The sequence below is a fragment of the Lepidochelys kempii genome, chromosome 5 (genome assembly GCF_965140285.1).
Source record: "Lepidochelys kempii isolate rLepKem1 chromosome 5, rLepKem1.hap1, whole genome shotgun sequence".
NCBI classification, from domain to species: domain Eukaryota; kingdom Metazoa; phylum Chordata; order Testudines; family Cheloniidae; genus Lepidochelys; species Lepidochelys kempii.
Window position 1 is genome coordinate 18,227,569 of NC_136384.1, and position 21,657 is coordinate 18,249,225.

The 21,657-nt window shown below is 40.9% G+C and overlaps 1 protein-coding gene across 1 annotated transcript in view; it reads left to right on the forward strand.

Annotated features, from left to right (window-relative positions):
- The window catches only part of DCC (DCC netrin 1 receptor), a 967,455-nt gene that overhangs the window by 690,711 nt on the left and 255,087 nt on the right, over positions 1 to 21,657 (forward strand). Inside the window, exon 10 of the mRNA XM_078852711.1 lies at positions 2,934 to 3,088. Coding sequence (XP_078708837.1) covers positions 2,934 to 3,088 — 155 coding nt within the window. The remainder of the gene's footprint in view (positions 1 to 2,933; positions 3,089 to 21,657) is intronic.

Consider the following 21,657-nt stretch of genomic DNA (forward strand, 5'->3'; position numbering starts at 1 on the left):
TTATCACTTCCTTTCTACTGTTTTGTGCGTTGAAGGGCCTCTTCTGTTACTTATTTATCTCCACAAAAAAGTGGTTCTCATAGGCAATAGCAATACGTGTCTGACCATCCCACAGCTCACTGAAGTTATTTTTTTTCTTCATTTTTTACTGTTGTGAATTCCCACATTGCAAAGAATTAATGTAAAGGTTGTTATGGGCTAGATTCTGCATTGACATGAATCTCTTGCTACCTCACTGACTTCAGCGGAGTTGCACTCAGGGTCAATAAGCCTGGAATATGGCTTATTTTGGTTTTGAGTTCAACAGATTCCATTTCCCAAAAGAAGGGAGTAGCTTGGTTCTGGATTCCACCAGAATAATAATAGAATTTGGAGATGGAAGAGACCAGGGGTGAAGAGGGTTTGGGTTGGTCAAGCACAGATCTACTTCCTCTGCTAAAAGCAAAGGGAGAGCTCCCCTCCTCTTCCCATTTTGGAGGAGCAGCTCTACTCCACAGCTCTCTGGCCCATGTAACAGGAAATTGACCTGGTGCTTTTTATCTGCTTGCACCATTAGAAGAGACCTATGGTCCCCACTATCTCCTATGTAGGACTTTGCTGGTTTGCTCCGTAGACTATATTCACCAGTGCTTTGTCTGAATGAAGCAGAGCAAGGACTTGAACCTGCCCCCCCCCCAAGTGCTCTAATCTAGAGAGACAGACTGACACTGCAGCCTGGTGGTTAGGAAAGTAGTGTTGACATAGTCCTGCCAAAGTAGAAGAAAAAGTGATCACTGATAAAGTTTGCAGATGACAGGGGGTCTGGATCGCTTGATAAATCAGGCGCAAGCAAGTAATATGTGTTTTAATACGACTAAGTGTAAATGTATACATCTAGGAACACAGAATGTAGGCCATGCTTTCAGATGGGGGACTCTATCCTAGGAAGCAGTCAGTCTGAAAAAGATTTGGGGGTCATAGTGGACAATCAGCTGAACTTGAACTCCCACTGTAATGCTGTGGCCAAAAGAGCTAATGCAATTCTGAGATGCATAAACAGGAATCTTGAATAGGAGTAGAGAAGTTATTTTACCTCTGTATTTGGCACTAGTGCAACTGTTGCTGCAATAGTGTGTTCGGTTCTGGTGCTCACAATTCAGGAAGGATGTTCATATATTGTAAAGGGTTCAGAGAAAACTCATAAGAATTATTAGAGCATTAGAAAACCTGCCTTATAGTGATAGACTCAAAGAGCTCCATTTATTTGGCATAACAAAGAAAAGATTAAGGGATCACTTGATTACAGTCTGTAAGTATCTACATGGGGAACAAGAACTCTTCAGTCTATCAGAGAAAGGTACAACAGAATACAGTGGCTGGAAGTTGAAGTTAGACAAATTCAGATTGTAAATAAGGTGTAAATTTTGACAGTGTGGGTAATTAACCATTGGAACAATGTAGCAAAGGTCATGGTGGAATCTCCATCAATGACCTTGTTTAAATCAAGATTGGATGTTTTCCTATAAGATCTGCTGTAGAAATTATTCTGGGGAAGTTCTGTGGCCTGGCCTATGCAGAGGGTCAGCGTAGATGATCACTATAGTTCCTTCTGGCCTCGGAATCTGTGAAGGTGAGGTTCTAGGGAGCCCAAACACCAAGCCTGAACCCACTAAGCCTTCACTGTTTCTCAAAATCAGAAGAGTCTATCCCTCTGTGGCTTTCAAGCCACAGTCTAGCATAGGGAAGTATGGAGGAGCACTGCCCTCAGAGGCACTGGGCCTGGAGTATTCCCAATGCCTCTAAGAATGCAGGGTGTTTCCACACAGCTGTGGTCACAGCAGTTCCTTTCTCAAGGTGTAACATGCTCTCCTGATGCTGGCTTCTGTCTATTGATCAGTAGGAAAGGACATGAAACAATGGCTTCCTCCTGCCCTATTTAGGGAGTCCAGTGCCACCAACAGACACACCCTTAGTCTTTGTGTACTTAGAGGCCAGGATCAGTAACCTGGCTAGAATCTGAGAAGATGTGCGAAGGAAGAAGGACTCCTTTTATTCTCTCTCCCAGCTTTGGGTACATGCACAAGACCAACCATAGTCTTATCTTATGGGACTGAGGCTAAAATCCTTATTCAGTTCGTAAACAGGCCACACTCCCAGATACTTTTTGCAATATATCACCCTTAATCTGTGTGCTCAACTGCTGTTGACAGCCATGGGAATTGCACATATGTATCAGAGACTGTTTGTCTTCCTAGGATATGAGAACACCACTTAATAATCTCTGTGCTATTTTTGCCAAGACGCTAAAAGAGCTAAGTGGGGCAGAGCGCAAACTTTACAAATTTGCCTTCTTTTCAGACCTTTGTAATGGAGACGGAATCAATCAAATGGATACACTTCATCTCTGTGTGATCTCTTTGCATTAGCTACAGTAACTGACGCCACTGAACACAGCACTGCTAGCTGGGTGGTGGTATACTTTTGTCCCCATTGTCATCAAGAAGGCACATCTGTTAGCGGCACTGACAAAACAAGTTGTAGAACATCAGAACCTGTTTTTCTGTCATTAGCCCAGTGTTTATGATCCAGTACACATCTCACCCTCAAGATCACAGATGTTTCTGTTTATTGAACAGCTATTTGTTTCCCATCAGTTTCCATTTCCTATTGTATTAAGGCAGGGAAGGAACCAGAAGATTGTGTTGCTTATTAAGTGTTTATAATAGAACATTTCTGAGGTTCTGGTAGTTCTTGCAGCATTTATCTTGGGCCCCGTCGCATGAGTTAATTTGTAATATAATGCTTCAGGCACCTAAAAGAAACTCTATAGCCCAAAGTCAGAGTTAAAAGAATTAGCGACACTTTGCTAGCTTGCCAAGTATTATTAAATAAGTATTGCTTGGAAGGCTATGTTAATTTTAAAGTTATTTTGCTGTGCTAATGTCTTTACTTAGGGAACGGGCACAGAACACAACACAGTCTGAGACACTTCAGCTTACAGTGGGAAATCTGAAACCAGAGGAGACCTACACGTTCCGAGTGGTGGCATACAATGAATGGGGACCAGGAGAGAGCTCGCAATCCATCAAGGTTGCCACGCAGCCTGAATGTAAGTATGCGGTATAATGGTGTTTCCAAGTTAGATAGAGTTAGTAATGATCTACTTCTGCAGCAGCTCTGCATTTGTCATGCTGAATTTCTTTAAAGTTTACAAATAATTCTTCATTATAAATATTAGTAACAGAGTCCATATGGATGGTCAAAATAAACTTCCCTCTATTTTCATTGTAATATAATATATGTTCTTACAATGTATTTTCAAAATATTTGATCTGATCAGTGAATTGTTTATTAGATTTGAACAGTACGGTATATTGTTAGTTGGTGTGTTGACTTTGTATTGTGTGTGTCTCTCTCTCTCTCTCACACACACAGTATTTCTCACACTTTATATACAGGGTGAAATACTAGTCTCCTTGAAGGGCATGGAAAATTTTCCAGTTGCTAGATGTTTAATCTATTCATAGTTAATTGGAAATATTTTTATTAGTCTTCAGTATATTTTGGAGCTTCTTTGCAGGGCCTTGCACTTTCTTCTCTGTTTTCTCCAGCTGTAAATATTTGCACACATGTTTCATCCTCAGAAGGAAGATAAACTTTCTTTAGTTCAGAGTATTCTGCAATATGTCAGGGTTGTCCCACTTAGCCAATCAGTGTCCCAGAGAAAGGGACCCAGGCTGGACCAATTTTTGATTTTCACAGCACCACCAATTGGTAGGTCAACTTTATTGTCAGAAGGGGAATCTTCTTTAGTTTGTAACACATTTTGCCTCAGTGGAAAGGGTTAAATGGGGTTTCCTGATTTACTGTTGCAAGTGACTTGTTGCCCATCTAAGTGAAGGAGATGTGGCTTTTTGTGGCTTTTTGTGGTGGGGGGAAATAGACTGAGGTCTTGGAGACAAGTCTCTTGAGATGCCAAGATTCTTGAGAAGGCTTAGCTGGATTTTATACTGTTGAATTCTGCATTCCTTTTGTGAATAAAATCAAATCCAGGAAAGGGCTACCTTCAGCCCAACTACAACATGTGTGGAATGTCTTTGGAATGGACTGGAGAAACCACATGTACACACTGGGTGTGTTAATCAGGAGAAAAAACCAAGATACTCTCATTTGTGATCATTACAAACAAACAAACAAACAAACAACCCCTCTCTCCCTCCACCACCACAGCACAAGTAGGGATGTTAGTGCAGGACCAATGCCAACTTGGGAAATTACATTCAGCTTCCCTAAAGTTCTCCTGAACTGCAGATTTGTTTGGGCAAAGTATTCTACATTTCCTGCCATGAAACTCTTTTGCAGTGCTGTTTTGTCTTGTTATTCCCCTGCTGTGGTCCACCAGAGGTGGCTGCATTTCAGCCCTGAGTGAGGAGAAATCAGGTTGAAAATCACTTTATAAATATGAAAAGCAATTTGATATCCTTTGATGCAAGGTGCTATGTAAATTAGTTATTATCATGTTATTTACTCCTTCACCTAACACAAGAAGTAGGGGTCACCCAATGAAATTAATAGGCATCAGATTTAAAACAGACACTTCTTCACACAATGCACAGTCAACCTGTGGAACTCTTTGCCAGGGGATGTTGTGAAGGCCAAAACTATAACAGGTTGAAAAAATATCTACATAAGTTCATGGAGTATAGATCCATCAATGGCTATTAGCCAGGATGGGCAGGGATGCGACTCCATGCTCTGAGTGTCCCTAGCTTCTGTTTTCCAGAAGCCAGGAGTGGACCACAGGGGATGGATCACTTGATGATTGCCTGTTCTGTTCATTCCCTCTGGGGCACCTGGCACTGGCCACTGTCAGAAGACAGGATACTGGGCTAGATGGACCATTGGTCTGACCCAGTATGGCCATTTTTATGTTCCTTTTAACCATTAATTTATATATATATATATATATATATAAATTTAAAAAATTACAATAATGTATCTATCAAGAAAGCACATTCATAAGAGATCCTTGCATAAACATGCACCAACACTTCCTAGTGTTGCTCTTAGTGTATGTGAAGCTCAAATAACATAGGGACTCCTACAGTATTTAATAGAATTTCTCTCCTATTCAGTAACTTGAAGGTTGCTCCAAAGTATCAGAATTTGATGGTTGGAGAAAATATCTTTTCCCATCATTATTTTTCCCCCCTTGACAAAATGATGTTATCATTTCAAAACAACTCTCTTCTATGCTGGAATTCAGTCAGTATCTATGTTGCTGTCTCCTGGAACATGATGTAGCTATTGTACAATAAAATATACAGCTGCACTACAAATTGAATACCAAGATATCTGTGTTATTTGAAAATATCAGAAGTATTATGCAATCTAGCTTTGTTAAGAAATAAAAACCAGTGAAAAAGGACATCTGAAATGCATGTCTGTCAATGACTGTTTCTAAAAGTGCATACAGTTTCTCAGTAATCAGTTTAAGAGATCAACAAGCACAAGTTCCAGCTTTTGAAATAATCATCCAAAATATATGGGATGGATTTATATGAAGGTCTTTGTCTCCAGATTAAATCTTCCTTTGGACTAAACTCCAACCCCTTTTCCTCTGCTTTTGATGGTGTATAATTTCACAACTGTATTATCAGTCAAGATTTAAATCCCTGCCCGCTTAAGTTGTCTAATCTTTTCATACCACATGTGGAGACTTTGTGAGTTATTATTTTGACTCTTCAAGATGCTATTAGAGCAGCCGAGCAGCAGAGAGTACAGAAATTTGTCTAGTTCTAGCTTGGAGGGTTGAGCTTTTCTGTGTTTGTTGAAGGTAGCCTCCCTGCTGGGGCACCAACTCCATTATCTTCACCACCGTTAGCTATTAAGACACGTGTCAGGGTTCTCTCCCCACTCTGAACCCTAGGGTACAGACATGGGGACCCGCATGAGAGACCCCCAAGCTTATTTCTACCAGCTTAGGTTAAAAACACCCCAAGGCACAAATTTTCCCTTGTATCTTGGATTAGGTAGCGCTGCCACCACCAAGTGATTTAGACCAACTCAGGGAAAGGACCACTTGGATTTCCTACTCCCCCCTAATATCTCCCCCCCCTTCACCCACTTTCCTGGGAGGCTTGAGAATAAACAAGATGAGCACAGACCAACCTTGGGGTTTTTTAGGACAACTAAAAAAAACCCCAATCAGATTCTAAAAGAAACAGAACTTTATTACAAAGAAAAAAGGTAAAAGAAGCACCTCTGTAAAATTAGAATGGAATATAATCTTACAGGGCAATTGGATTAAAAAACTCAGAGGATTTCCCTCTGGGCCAAACTTACAGTTACAAAAAGTTACAAAAAGAAAACCAGGAATACACGTTCCTCTCAGCACAGAGAAAATCACAAGCCAAAACAAAAATAAGCTAACGATTCCCTTGCTAGTACTTACTAATTCTAATGAAGTTGGATTGCTGGCTTCCTTGATCAGTGTCTGGCAAGCACACACAACAGACAGACCAAAACCTTCCCACCCCCTCGCTCCCCAAGATTTGAAAGTATCTTGTTCCCTTATTGGTCCTTTTGGTCAGGTGCCAGCCAGGTTACCTGAGCTTCTTAACCGTTTACAGGTACAAGGATTTTGTGCCTCAGGCCAGGAGGGATTTTCTAGTACTGTATACAGGAAGGTTGTTACCCATCCCTTTATATTTATGACACATGCCTTTTAATAACCCTGTTTCTCTGTGATGTGTGTATTGGAAGAGGTTGGAAAAAGAAAAGATTAATAGGGAGACGTGTCAATATACAGTTAAATAATTTGATTGATTTACTGCTTAACTGTCATGTAATTTGCAGCCTGTAAACATTGCCTTTGATCATCTGCAGTCTAATGGAATCCTTTTACTTTGCAATTACATTTAACCTTCCATGCAAGAGTCTTAAAGGGCTTGATAAGGAATAATTAATTAAGCCTTACTACATCCCTCTGAGGTAGGGAAGTATTATTATACCTACTTAACTGCAGCACAGAGGCCCATCTGTGTAGCCATATGTTCAACCCCCCCCCCCACACACACACTGCATGGTGCAGAAGGGAGCAAATCCACTGAAAAGCCAGTGATCCCACACAGGGAGGAAGGTGGCTAAGTGGATGCCCCCATTCATGGAGCCCAGCCACTTTGCCCCCTCCACAAAATAGCCACATAGTCTGTTGACAATGGAAAAGTGGGTGAGCTCAATGTTTGGGAGGAGGGGCTGCATTATATGGCATTCTCCTCCTCCAGAAACCAAACCAACCACAGGCTGAAGAGTTATAGCTGCTTGAGACAGGATTAACTGTCTGCTGCACACTCTGGGCCAATCCAGCCTCTCCACACCCATGGAAGTCCCTCTAGCTGCCAAATCAGTGTAGTGTGGCTGCTGTGAGCACTGCTGCTAGAAGTCGGAGGGCCCGACATCTATAAAATTAAGTAAGATGAACATATCATTTCAGAGAGGCATGGTTAACTAGACCTGACTTTGCAGATCAACTATGTATTATTGAAAAAAGTGTAGGACTGCCTGCTGCTGCTGCTTTAGATTAAAGAAATGCAATTGTGTGAAGTGAGAAATGAAAGAGTGAAATACTGGTCACAATCAGTAATTTTCAACAGATGTTGTGAGTGATAAAGATCCACAGACTAAAGGTTTTACGGTTAGAGTGGAAGATTGCTATATCTCAGTACATATCTATTGTGATTGGAAATGAGATAAGTGCAATCAAGGGAAGTGGTTGTGTGGTCTTTGTCAGCAGGACTGGAGGCCAGTTTTTCAGGGAAGATGAATTACTGTAGGTAATCCGTTCTCCTTAACATAATCATATGAATCTCTACATCCATGAGTCTAGGTCTTAAAGGGTCTCAGCAGTGTAACCGCTTTTCTGTGGCAGTTTATTGTGATCCTCGTTATGACAGAGCTGAAAGGCAGGGCATTTCCATTATCTGAGAGGTCACTTAGTACTGGAAGAGAGTGCTACAGGGCTGACTGTAATATATTGTAACAGTACATTTCTCACTATTCAAGGCAGATTTGAGAAAGGAGAAAGATAATGTAATTTAGAGGAAGGACTGGCATTTGTTTAATATATTTTCCATGAGCAGTCGCAGGATGAAGGAGCTTTTCTGGTTCTATTGGTTGTGGACCTGATCTTCTGAGGTGCTGAATCTCTTCTACAAGGTGCAGGGCACCTTCTTCTCTGCAAGGGGAGTTGAAAGTCCTCAGTGTTTTCAGGATCAGGTCAATTGAGTAAAAAATAGGAGGCCAGATCCTTCTCCTATTGAAGTCAGTGGCTTCAGTGGGAGAAGGATCGAACTCTGAATAAAAGCCTTAGGCTTGGCCTCGTGATAAAAACCATTATTCCCTAATAAATCAGGAGGAAACTGATAAACAGGAGGAGCTAATCCACTCTGTTATAATCCATCATCCAAATCTGCATTTTCAGTATCAAAGATGAACTATCACTATATTTATGATTGCTAAAAAAAAATCATTATGGAAAGAGTTGCAGTAATTTATTTGAACACTTACAGGGTCTGCTCCACCCTAGGCATAAGCAAATCTCCATTAATTTTAAAAAAATGTGTTTTGGAGTAATGGAAGCAGATAAAAACAGGCTTGAAGTGTTTGATTCTATGTTCTGGCCTTCTTCTATTATAAAAAATAATCAAATGAATAACTGTTGTGACAGGACATACTGTGATTATCAAGGGAGTGATATTCAGTTCTAAATCCCTCTTTGTCCCCATGGTAGAAACAGTAAGTGTGGAGTAGCTACTTTCAGGTTTTTCCTGGAGGCCAAGGAAAAGCCAGCTTTTCGTTTAAGTGGGTCTTTAATCTGTTGTTTGATTTTCCTCAGGGAAACATCCACCTGTTGAAATGAGCCAAATATGTGGTCAAACATCAATGACAACACAGAACTGTCTTGATTATTCAGAGAGCATTTCAGAGCACACATACGTATTATCAAGAGGAGACAAACACTCAGGCCAAATTTCTCACAATTGGATGCCTATGTTAGGCCTTTCAATCCAGCTCTCTGATTTTTTGAGGATGCTGTCTCCACATATCCTGTGAGATTTGTCAGTTCACAGCACTTCAGAGATTCAGGCTCCTGAGGCCCTAATCCTGCCGGCCTCATTATTCTCGTCATACTGCTCTACCAAACTGCTCCCTCCTAGCACTATTAGTTGTGGATTTGTGTGTGGTAGCTGTCAAGGTTCCTCCCCCACTCTGAACTCTAGGGTACAGATGTGGGGACCTGCATGAAAAACCTCCTAAGCTTATCTTTACCAGCTTAGGTCAAAACTTCCCCAAGGTACAAAATATTACCCCCGTTATCCTTGGAATGGCCGCTACCACCACCAAACTAATACTGGTTACTGGGGAAGAGCTGTTTGGACGCGTCCTTCCCCCCAAAATACTTCCCAAAACCTTGCACCCCACTTCCTGGACAAGGTTTGGTAAAAAGCCTCACCAATTTGTCTAGGTGACTACAGACCCAGACCCTTGGATCTTAAGAACAATGAACAATCCTCCCAACACTTGCACCCCCCCTTTCCTGGGAAATGTTGGATAAAAAGCCTCACCAATTTGCATAGGTGACCACAAACCCAAACCCTTGGATCTGAGAACAATGAAAAAGCATTCAGTGTTTTACAAGAAGACTTTTAATAAAAAATAGAAGTAAATAGAAATAAAGAAATCCCCCCTGTAAAATCAGGATGGTAGATATCTTACAGGGTAATTAGATTCAAAAACATAGAGAACCCCTCTAGGCAAAACCTTAAGTTACAAAAAAAGATACACAGACAGAAATAGTTATTCTATTCAGCACAATTCTTTTCTCAGCCATTTAAAGAAATCATAATCTAACACATACCTAGCTAGATTACTTACTAAAAGTTCTAAGACTCCATTCCTGTTCTGTCCCCGGCCAAGACGACTACAGACAGACACAGACCCTTTGTTTCTCTCCCTCCTCCCAGCTTTTGAAAGTATCTTGTCTCCTCATTGGTCATTTTGGTCAGGTGCCAGCGAGGTTACCTTTAGCTTCTTAACCCTTTACAGGTGAGAGGAGCTTTCCCCTGGCCAGGAGGGATTTCAAAGGGGTTTACCCTTCCCTTTATATTTATGACAGTAGCGTATTATATTGGGATGAGTTAGTCTGTAAAGGGGTTGCTAGAAGACTGACATTCATAAGGGACAGAATTAAGGTTGCAGTGTTTGGTCTGCAGTGTACAGTAGTTGTGAGAGAATAAAACTGGACAGAAATGTGTGGCTGCCAACAGAAGATTTTGGGTGGGATTTCCAAAAGCCACAAGTGACTTAGGAGCCTATGTTCCATTGAAAATCAGTGGGATTTAAGCTTCTAAATCATTTACATGCTTTTGAAAAATATATCTACAAATTCCATTGATTTTAATTGAAGTCAGTAGGAGTAAGGCCCCTTGCCTGCTTGGATGCTTTTGTAAATCTCAGTGGGTATCCATCTGTATCTTTAGGTGCCTTTATAAATCTGCCCCCAAGTGCTTTTGAAAATATCACCTTTTATGTCTATAACAGAGAAAATTTTATTTGTCCGTTGCAACTAAACAAACAATGGCTAAAACATCCCTAAATACTACTTTTAAAAAAATGTTGACCAGATCTACTCAAGCTTTCTTTCTCAACCAATTTTTGTGTAGATAAGCAATATTTTAAAACAGTTATAAACACAATAATCAGATTGACATAGACCAATGTAAGCCACAACCAAGTTTAAACACTTGCTATTAAAAATGTATCTAAACAAAACATCTTAGAAAATTCAAAGAGCATAAAAAATAACACTGTGAAATTTCACATAAAAAGGTCAGGTGTTGGGGAAAACAGGGATTTGTGCCACATTTTAAGCCCATTTCAGAACCTAGTTTCAACTATCAAGCCACAACTAGCTCCACAGTGATAAGTGTGTGAGTGAGAGAGAAAGAGAGATGAATTGGCAAGTTAAAGAACAAAAGCGTATGTGTATGTAACACATACACACCTTTGTCCTTTTAACTTGCAAATTTTGTTTTCTTTATAGGAAAAAAAATAAGGTCAGAGCAGACTCATCCTTTTGCAGATACTGTTGGAGGGACTGAGTTCGTACCTCTCCTAGTCTGTGGCTGGTTGGGGTCACATGGCAATGCTGAATCGGGCCCTTCGCTTCAAATGTTCAACATTGCTCAACACACAGTTATCACAGTTATTTCCCATTCAAACATTTAAGGTGTCAATGTTTAGAATTTCTAGCTCACGCTTTCAACATTAATAATAACAGTAATGACATATTTTTCTAGCCAACAATACAATGGAAGCCCGGGTTTCAGAATGTCTCAGTGTAATGCGTGGATTGTTGGTCTATGGATTATTAACTCATAACATTAGAAAATCTTACCAGAAAGTGCAGATTGATGTGTTGTCCAGTATAGGTAGATGATGGGTCAATGGACTTGTAGTTTTTACATCTCCATCTGTCATTTTTATGACATGAAGCTTCTGTCTGTTTCTCAGGACATATGCTCTACAATATTTGTATGCTTTTGGTCAAGGGCAAAGTTATACAGCCAGTCAGCTTTTCGTGATATCTTACTGGAGAGGTGTAACTTAACCCCTTAATGTCAGGAATCTGGTATTCCTGGGGCGACTAGCATTATATACTGAGACTTTAAGGCCAGAAGGAACCATCATCATTATTGGCAAAAAATGATCCAAAACCAACAACTGCTGCAGTTATTGTGGCTGCGTGCCAAGGAGATAAGCAGTGGGCTCACTCTTTTACAACACATCAAAGCAGAACATGTAAGAGTGAGACTGTTAACAGATTGTTGTCTTGTCATCATCTAGATCTACTCAGGGCATTACCGTCATGGGATGTTTTTGGAAAGGTGTCAAATATTTCAGTGAATTTATAAATCTGCTCTTCCCAGACATCTGGATAGATCTGGTAATGGGAGTGGGGTAGAAGGAAAGGTGATTTTCATTTCTAGGTCACTGGTTCAGGCTGGCTGTGAACAAAACCTTCTCTTCTGCTGGATGTTCATTTGCAAAATGATTTGTGAACTGGTGAGTTTGGCCCACCTCCTTCTAATAGACTTGTGCACCATCACAAACAGCATGACATTTGGCACTACTTGGCATCCATTCTGATCTGAGAGATTTAGCGCACGTCTACACTACCCCACAGTTCAGGCTAGAGGTGTGTGCATCAAAATGCTATGCTGTAACTCCCTCATGCTGGGTCAGCATCTGTGGAAAACCAGTAGCAGGAAGTGGGTGTCCAGGCTTGGTGTTCAGTGCAGAGTTCAGGAACCAGAGGCCAATGGGCATGTTTGAAGTCAGGAGCCAGGTGTTGGAGCCTACTCTGCTTTCTCCTCAGAGGCTCTAAACAGCAAAATTGCCCACAGTTACAAGGTACCACACAGCTTTTCCTAAGCAAGCACATTTATCCTTAAGGCAAAAGCATTACAGAGAAAACATATTAAAAGCAATAAAAGAACCTACATGCATGCCAATAAGCAGAGGTTATCCCAACTCTAACAAGGGCTCGGGTAGGTGTCAGCACTTCAACCTCCAAGGTTTTTGTTCTGTGGTTACAAGTCCATAACACCTTTTGCTCAGAGCAAGAATCTGTGAGTCACTCCTTTATACAGTTTGAGCCTCTGATCTTGTCCTCATGGGATAAGTGATCAGTGGATGAATTTTTCATAGATTCCAAGGCCAGAAGGGACCTCTGTGATCATCTAGTCTGACCTCCTGTATAACTCAGACCATAGAACTTCCCCAAAAATAAAAGGTCCCCTTCTCAAGGTGAAGCTTCCAAAGGTTAAGTTTGCATAACCAGAGAAGGTACAGTTGCATACACCTTCCCACAGAGCTGAACCTGCTCTTCTGCTTCACAACCCTGTTCTACTCTAACGTCCACCTCTGAGTACTGTTGCTTCCAACAACTCCACACAGGCAGCCAAGCCAGGTTTAACTGTTTAAAGTTAAATCAGGAGCTGCTTAATGGTGTGAAGTTAGCTAGCCCTACTAATTCAGACCAAGTACTGAATACTACTTCCTTGTAGGTGAAATAAAGTTTCAAGCTGAGTAGATTTAATGCTGTGCATTTTAATTTTACCTCCCATTGTTTCAATTCCATTGTAAAAAGTTATATTGAAACACAGCATCTTATGTCTTTCAATTAACAAAAAAAAGCACATAAAAAGCTTTTAAAAATCTGACCCTCAGCTTCCAGATGTATATAATTATGTCAGAATATCAGGTTTTATTATAAGAAAAATAATAAGTTCCTAGCTGTCAATGTTGGAGAAAAGCACAAAAACTCTAAGAGCTCAAAAGCAAGGAGGCAAGTAAAAAGAACCTCAAATTTACTATATTTAAGACAATCTAGTGATTCTGGGGGGCCTGACTCATGATTTTTAATTATTGAGGCTGGTATTTTCAAAAGAAAAATGTCATCACCATAGGAGCTGCTGGTAGTTGAACTCTTTTGAAGAATCTAGCTTTGTGGAAAAACTGGCCTCTCTTTGACTTTTGCACCCCCTCATTCACTATATATAAGGGGTACCATATATGAATACACATCCTAAAGGCCAATTCCTTTAACTTCAAAGAAAGGGCTTTGGATTTGGGAACGACAAAGTCAAAGCTAATAAATAATATACACTCTTTTATTCACTCTTTGGCCACACAGATTATGCTAACTGGATGTTTTCAGCATGTGCTGAAATTTAAAGATAAAATTATATAAAATAAAACAAATCTTTACATGACAGATGCCAGTCACATAATCCCATCCTATACACTGTGACAATATACAGTTGCCAGTCAGTTGGAGTTAAACACAGTATTTAATCATGTGATTATATTATAGCTATTACATTCACTGGTAGGATGGGGTGGAGATTGGAGAAACAAATCAGCATCACAGACGTGCAACTGCTCTGGAACATTTGTAGTAATGGAGGAGGAAAGAAACCCATTTTCCAATCAAAATAACATGCACTGCAAGAGAGGGCTAATGAAAATACTTAATTCTTAAGCAACTACGATGGAGTTTACAAACGCCCACATAGGAGAGGAAGGGGTTTAGGAACTGCTCAGGGCTTAGGCACACACCTGCAACACATGTACAGGCTGGAGGAGGTGCTTATAAGGAGAGCTGAGTACTGCACTGCAGGCAGGAGGTAGTAGACTTATACTGTGAAGCTCTGCAAAAAGAGCCCCATGGGAGGACCAACTGCTGGGCAACTCACTTCATTTCTTTATGCCTCTGTTTCTTAATCTGCAAAATGGGAATAATTACACCTACTCTCCTTTGTAAAGGCACTTTGAGATCTATGGATGATCACAGAATCATAGAATCACAGGACTGGAAGGGACTTCGAGAGGTCATCTAGTCCATTCCCCTGCACTCATGGCAGGACTAAGTATTATCTAGACCATCCCTGACAAATGTTTGTTTAACCTGATCTTAAAAATCTCCAATGTTGGAGATTCCACAACCTCCCTAAGCAATATATTCCAATGCTTAACTACTCTGACAGTTAGGAAGTTTTTCCTAATGTCCAACCTAAACCTCTTTTGCTGCAGTTTAAGCCCATTGCTTCTTGTCCTATCCTCAGAGGTTAAGAAAAACAATGTTTCTTCCTCCTCCTTGTAACAACCTTTTACATACTTGAAAACTATTATCATGTCCCTCTCCATCTTCTCTTTTCCAGACTAAACAAACCATTTTTTTTCAATCTTCCCTCCTAAGTCATGTTTTCTAGATCTTTAATAATTTTTGTCGCTCTTCTATGGACTCTCTCCAATTTGTCCACATCCTTCCTGAAATGTGGCAACCAGAACTGGACACAATACTCCAGTTGAGGCCTAATCAGTGCAGAGTAGAGCAGAAGAATTACTTATTGTTTCCGGCTCACAACACTCCTGCTAATATATCCCAGAAGGATGTTTGCTTTTATGACAACAGTGGTACACTGTTGACTCATATTTAGCTTGTGGTCCACTATGACCCCCAGATCCCTTTCCGCAGTACTCCTTTCTAGGCAGACATTTCCCATTTTGTATGTGTGCAACTGATTGTTCCTTCTTTAATGGAGTACTTTGCATTTGTCCTTATTGAATTTCATCCTGTTTACTTCAGACCATTTCTCATTTCTCCAGTTTGTCCAGATCATTTTGAATTTTAATCCTATCCTCCAAAGCACTTTCAACCCCTACCAGCTTGGTATTGTCCACAAACTTTATAAGTGTACTCTCTATGCCATTATCTAAATCATTGATGAAGATATTGAACAGAACAGGACCCAGAACTGATCCCTGCGGGACCCCACTCATTATGCCCTTCCAACATGACTGTGAACCACTGATAACTACTCTGGCAATGGTTTTCCAACCAGTTTTGCACCCACCTTATAATAGCTCCATGTAGGTTGAATTTCCCTAGTTTATTTATGAGAAGGTCATGTGAGACAGTATCAAAATCTTTATTAAAGTTAAGATATACCACATCTACTGCTTCCCCCCATCCACAAGGCTTGCTACCATGTCAAAGAAAGCTATCAGGTTGGTTTGACCCAATTTGTTTTTGACAAATCCATGCTGACTGTCACTTGTCACCATATTGTCTTCTAGATGTTTGCAAATAGATTGCTTAATTATTTGCTCCATTATCTTTCTGGGTACACTGCTGAATCAGAACTAAATATTAATTGCTCTAGGAGTAAGGTACACCCTCATATGTGCAGAATCTGGCCCATTAGGAGCAGTTTCCTTACTGAGCACAGTGGTAAACTAAGAGATAGATAACAAAACTCATCAAAACCAAAAAGTAAGTTGATTTTTTTTTAATTGCCTTGTGTTTAATTCTAAGAAGCACCAACTAGTTATTTACTGTTCACCATTCATCTTAATTAACTGGCATAATACACTGGACATTTTTTTTGAACCATTCTACTGTTTCCTTTGAAAAGTGCCAATCTTGTTAGAAACTCACATGGATACATTAAATATGTAATTACAACTTACTTTGAGTGACTCCATATCCCCTCTCTGAGACCTGCATCCTGTGTCCCACAGTGCAAGAAACCCAGGAATACATTTTACATTAGAAGCATACAGAGATTCTCTACTAGTGAATTTATGAATAATCCTCTAAAGGGATTTCCCTGGCTTCACACTTAGGGTAGAATTGATAGTACTTTATTAAGTGCCCTCTAAATCAGTGACAGGTTAAGACACACAGGTATTTAATTGGATTGCTCCTGATTAGCGAGGTTGTCGCTACAGTAGAAAGAGATTCTATTCTGAGCACAAAGGTCATTTTTTACATTTATTGCAGAATTTATTTAAAATAGTTTATATTTTGTTAGGTATAAAAATGGCCCAGAACTTGAATGAGCTGGAGTGTCTCTTGTGATGTCCTTTTCCAGGGTAACTGTTATCTAAGTATAATATCAGCATCAGTTACCACAAAAGCATCAATAATTATAACAGTAGCAATGAGAACAATTACTCTAGACTTCCTCATGCTACATTGAAGTTAGTCTACACAAGATGCTGTAAACAAAATGGATGCATCTGCTCCTGCTCCTTGTTATAAATCACTGGCTTGGCATGAGCCTTTATTCCCCTTGTTGCCCAGTTCTTTGATGCTGCATTGCAGTGATAATTGAAATGGATAATTCTCTCTTTACACCATTTTGATGGGGCCTGTCTAGCTATGGCTGATATCAATGTACACCTAAACTTCCCAGTGTGGAAATCTGTCTCTTGCTGGTTGAATGGACTGTATCAGGGTCAATTATAGTAATTTCAGAGGGAATTCCAATAAGACTGAAGTAAATAGCTTTTTTCTATTGATTTTAGTTCATTTTTTCCTCTCGTCAATACAGGTTATTTGCACTCTATATGACATGCCATTTTGCATATAAAAGATAATGTATGTGCCCGATATTACCTTTTCAATGGAAATGTGTAGTCCCCTTTGATACGTGCTTTTTATCCCATTCCTAGGACATTAGAAAATGCTAGGATTATTGGTATTTTTGTGTATTGTTGTAATAGTACAGGGCCCCACACTTCTCTCTGCTTCCACAAGCAGAGGGCAGCCAAAAATCATGGATCCAGCTGCCCACAAGAGGGAAAAGCTGTTTCCATGGCATGTTGTTCATTTCCACACCGAATCCAATGTAAGAGTTCACATTGGTTTCCACAAGGTTTCCATGAAGTTCTGGATCCTGTGTGAATGGACAGGATGGGGAAGCGGGGCCAGATATGCTCCATTTGTTTCTCACCTCCTCAGCCCAAACCCAGGAGACAAGGTTAACTGTGTGCAGGAACCTGCACAGGTTTGTGCATACTCTTTCTCTCATGGCCTCCCAACTGAGAGTCTGAATCTCTTGGGGAAATTAGATGTAAACAGTAAGTGAGGGTTAGACTCTACCCACAAACACTTTGTGAGTAAAATCCTGGCCCCAGGGAGTATTGACTCCAGTAGGGCCAGGATTTGACCTCTAGTCTGTGGTCTCAGCTAGGTTGCTCCATGGCTAGTGCCTAGAAGTATAGACTGCTACTTCCCGGCAGACCTCGGAGCATAGTTCTTATGGGCTGTATTGGGGATAGAGTGCCTGTATGTTAATGGGTGGATTTCACTATGGGAGCTGAGCCAGCTGGGCTAGGACTGAAACCAGGCTCCGTGAGTCTTTTGGTGAACTGGGAAGGTGAATATAAGAAAGAAAGAATCTCCTCTTGAATGATCTCAGAGCTCCTCCCACCAGGGCTTCTGTGGGGTCAGAAACACCAATGAACTTAATATGGCAGTTTCTGGTTTGGCTCAGACGAATCATTCCCATTTATGCTGCGGTAGTGTTTTAAATACATACATGCATCTATATGTATGTACATGCATATATATGCAATTGAGATTTTGCATATTTTTCAAACATGCAAATTGAGGCATTATATTATTTGTATAAATTCTCCAGTTTCTGGACCTGCTTAAGAGAGAACACAGTCCATCCAGAGCTTTTAAATAAGATCTGCAACCTCTGTGTTTACTTAGAAAAAATTGTCTCCTTAATGTGAAGTACTTTTGCAATTTAAGAAAGATTATGGTCAATTTCCTCCCTTCGTCTTCAGGTCCAGCAAAAATCATTTTGATTTAATAGTGCTTGAGTAGCACGCCTATGTTTTTAATTTGGTATTGGTCTGACGTAATCTGACATGATTTAGGAATTACTATAAAGTAAAATTGATCTTATCTGTTACCATGAGAGCACAACAATTTCAGCTTATTCAGAATGATTCCAAAACTATTTCTGGATGGCATTCTGCTGAAATCTATTTGTCTTCATACAGCTCTCTCTAAACCAGCCAACATCCACTATGGTGGTAATGAACTTATCTTCTGAATACTTCCACTAAAATAAAACTTTATCATAATTGTGGGTTGTCAGTGAAAGAAGAGCCTTGTTGATGCTTCAAATTGACATGTTTTCTTTCCCATGCTTGAATTGCATATGGTATGGAGGCATTGGTATGGAGGCATTATAAGATCACCATTCTCCCTTTAACCCCATAATGATAATTATCAAAGCAGTCCCCTCTATAAATCATGTGTATTTGTAACAGTATCTAGACCCTGAAACTAAGGCCCCATTGTGCTAGGAGCTTGTAGCGCGGTGGTCACCTGCTCCCGGCCCAAAGGGCTTAAAAGCCAGCCCTTAGAGAGGCCTGATCTGGGAGCCGTAGGCTGGGCTAATTGGGAGGCAGCTTCAGCATGGCAGACTCAGATGACCCTATAAAGGGGCTGCTGGGCTGAAGCTCAAAAGACTCTCTCTAGCTTCTGAGAGGGAGGGACCTGGCTACAAGGACCTAAGTAGAGTACCTAGATTGGAGCAGGGCTGGGGAAGGGCCTGAGGAGCTGGGGGTGCGCCTGCCAGGAAAGCCCCAGGCTGTGGCCTAGTATTAGGCTCAACAGGTACTGGGGTTGCAGGGGACAACCGAAGGTTAGACAGAGGCAGCAGGTCCAAACCCAACCTTGCCTGTGATGAGTGACTTATACTGCAGTCTGCCCCAGGGCTTGGGGACTAGCTGGTGACTGGCAGTAGCCTACGACTGAGGTGAGGTAGCGATAGGGGGTTGGGGTTCCCCAGGGAGGAAGACCCTGCAAATGAGAGGTTACTGCTAGGGGGCAGCACCCCTGCGTACAAGGGGCACCGGGTCCAGGAGGGACATAGGGGCCCGGCATAAGCAGGACACCTGCCTGCAGAGGGTGCTCCAAGGCTGAAAGTAGAGCTAATTCCCAGGACACCAGCAGGTGGCGCTGCAGGGGTGAATCCCACACCCTAACAGAGCTCTACATATTTGGAGTAAGTCCTTGTCCCAGAAACCTTGCAGTCTACATAGATAAGACTAGAGGTGGGCAAAAGAAAACATTCTCCTCATTTTATTGTAGGGTAACTGAATCACAAAGACATTTTGTGACTTATCCAGGCTCACATGGGAAGTCGATGACAGAACCACGAACAATAATTTCATTTTAAGAGAGAGCTTGTCTCCTGGACTCAGACGCTATTGCATCACCACCTCGCCCTCCATTTGCAACTGGGTAGCTTCACTTTGGCAACTATAGCAATTACTCCTGTGCAAAAGTGATACTAATACATCATTTAATATATGTTAGGCTGTCTCTTACTACAACTTAGCAGCTGCAAACAATGAGGAGAGCCAACAAGATGCTCAACAGATCAGCTCCCACAGTTTTTTTGGAACAGCTCAGCATGAAAATCTGGCTGCAGTGTCACCAGGAGAGCTGCTGGGTGCTGAGTCCTTTTTAAAAAAAAAAAATCTGGTCTTTAATTAGGTACGTAAATGAAAATCTGTCCCCATGTGACCAGATCAACTCTCCACAGACCAGTATAGGAACCTTTGAGCTTAAAAGCTGTGGTAATGATTCCTTCAGATGTCAATGCTCTGTGTGTATGTCTACCCAGCAGTTAAACACCTGTGGCTGGCCCATGCCAGCTGGTTTGGGCTCAGGCTGCAGATGTTCAGGCTTAGGTTGGAACCTGGGCTCTGAGACACTCCCCTCTGGTGAGCCTGTCAACAAACCTGGGCCAGCTGCACGTTTGCTGTGTAGACACACTGTATCTTTCTAATCAAGGATGCATTCACAGAGGAGATAGCAGGGAAGTTCTTCCATCTAAACTGTCTTTTCCTTTGATCTGAGCTTTCTATAACTTCCCTTCCATGGAGATGAGATGTGTGTGTGTGTGTGTGTGTGTGTATTCCTATGTGTTTTGTGTTATATTTTGTTAGTATAATGTGTTGTTTTGTGACTACTGTGCAGGACTTGGAGTCGAGACCAAGGCCGAATTCTAATCTCATTCACTTCAATGGGAGTTTCAGCGGTGTAAATGAAGTGTGCACTTTGTCCTCTGTTCTTTTTTATGTCCTGTTCTGCAATTGACAGTGACAATAAGCAAGTCACTTACTCCTGTACCTCCCTTTTTCCCATTTTAAAAAAAATCAGATTCCCTGCAGTAGAGTTAAGTGGGTGGAGAGGTGTTTTCCCAAGACCCCTAACTAGATACAAATTAGTCCCCATCCCCATAGACAGAGAGCTTGTGCAAGGAAGGCAACGTCCCCCCTCAAAGCCAACTTTCTACAGAGAAAGTGGGAGACCTGCAGGTGGAAGAGACCTGCTGCTTGCATATCTGATGATATGTGATCTGGCCCATAGTTTTGCTAGTAATGTGAAGAAAACATTATACAGTAGGTTAATATATTTGACTATGGAATATAGTTGCACACCCATCTAAGCAAATACAGAATAACTCGATGCAAAGCAGAACAAAATGTGAAAATATCTTTAAGTGACAGCTACTTTCAAAAACCTGTGTCCAGCAGAACTCCCGTGGATCAGCAGCCAAGGCAAACAGGGTAGTTTTTGCATTTCTTGCCAAACTGCTGTCATATCTTTCAGCTGTATACAGTGCAGGGAAGTAAGGGTTTCATTATGCTAATAATTACATTGCCTGCAGGCTTTTTGAAGTCACATCTCCCCATACAGCACAGAAACAGATTTTACAGAAATATCATTAAAGCTGTTAACTACAGGGAAATGGGGGAAAAAATCAAAGACACAATCAAAGCATGCACTCTATTATCAATAAATGCAAGTGGCTTCGTAAATGTGTCACATTCTAAATGTTTTCATTGCGAATCAGCATAGGAATCAGCTGTTTTAAGGGAAAGTGAAATGTAATAAAAATAAAATTTTCATCATTGCATCTCATAAGGAAGAATGAATCACTAGAAAAATGTTTTAAAGTGTGTTGCATAAGAACAGAAGCAAACCAACAATCATAAACATGACTGGGGCTCCTGAGTGCTAGAGTAATACATAATGATAATAATAAAAATAGAAATAGGCACCTTGACACTGTTTGAGACAAAGGAAATGCAGGTCAGGATTTAGATGCATGGGAAAGGATTATTTTTTGTTGTTCATATTCGAGAAGATGAGACCCTTTCACTGAAAAAGAGTGGTATAGAATTTGAGAGATACAATACAAACAACTAAGGACTATGCACAAAATTTTG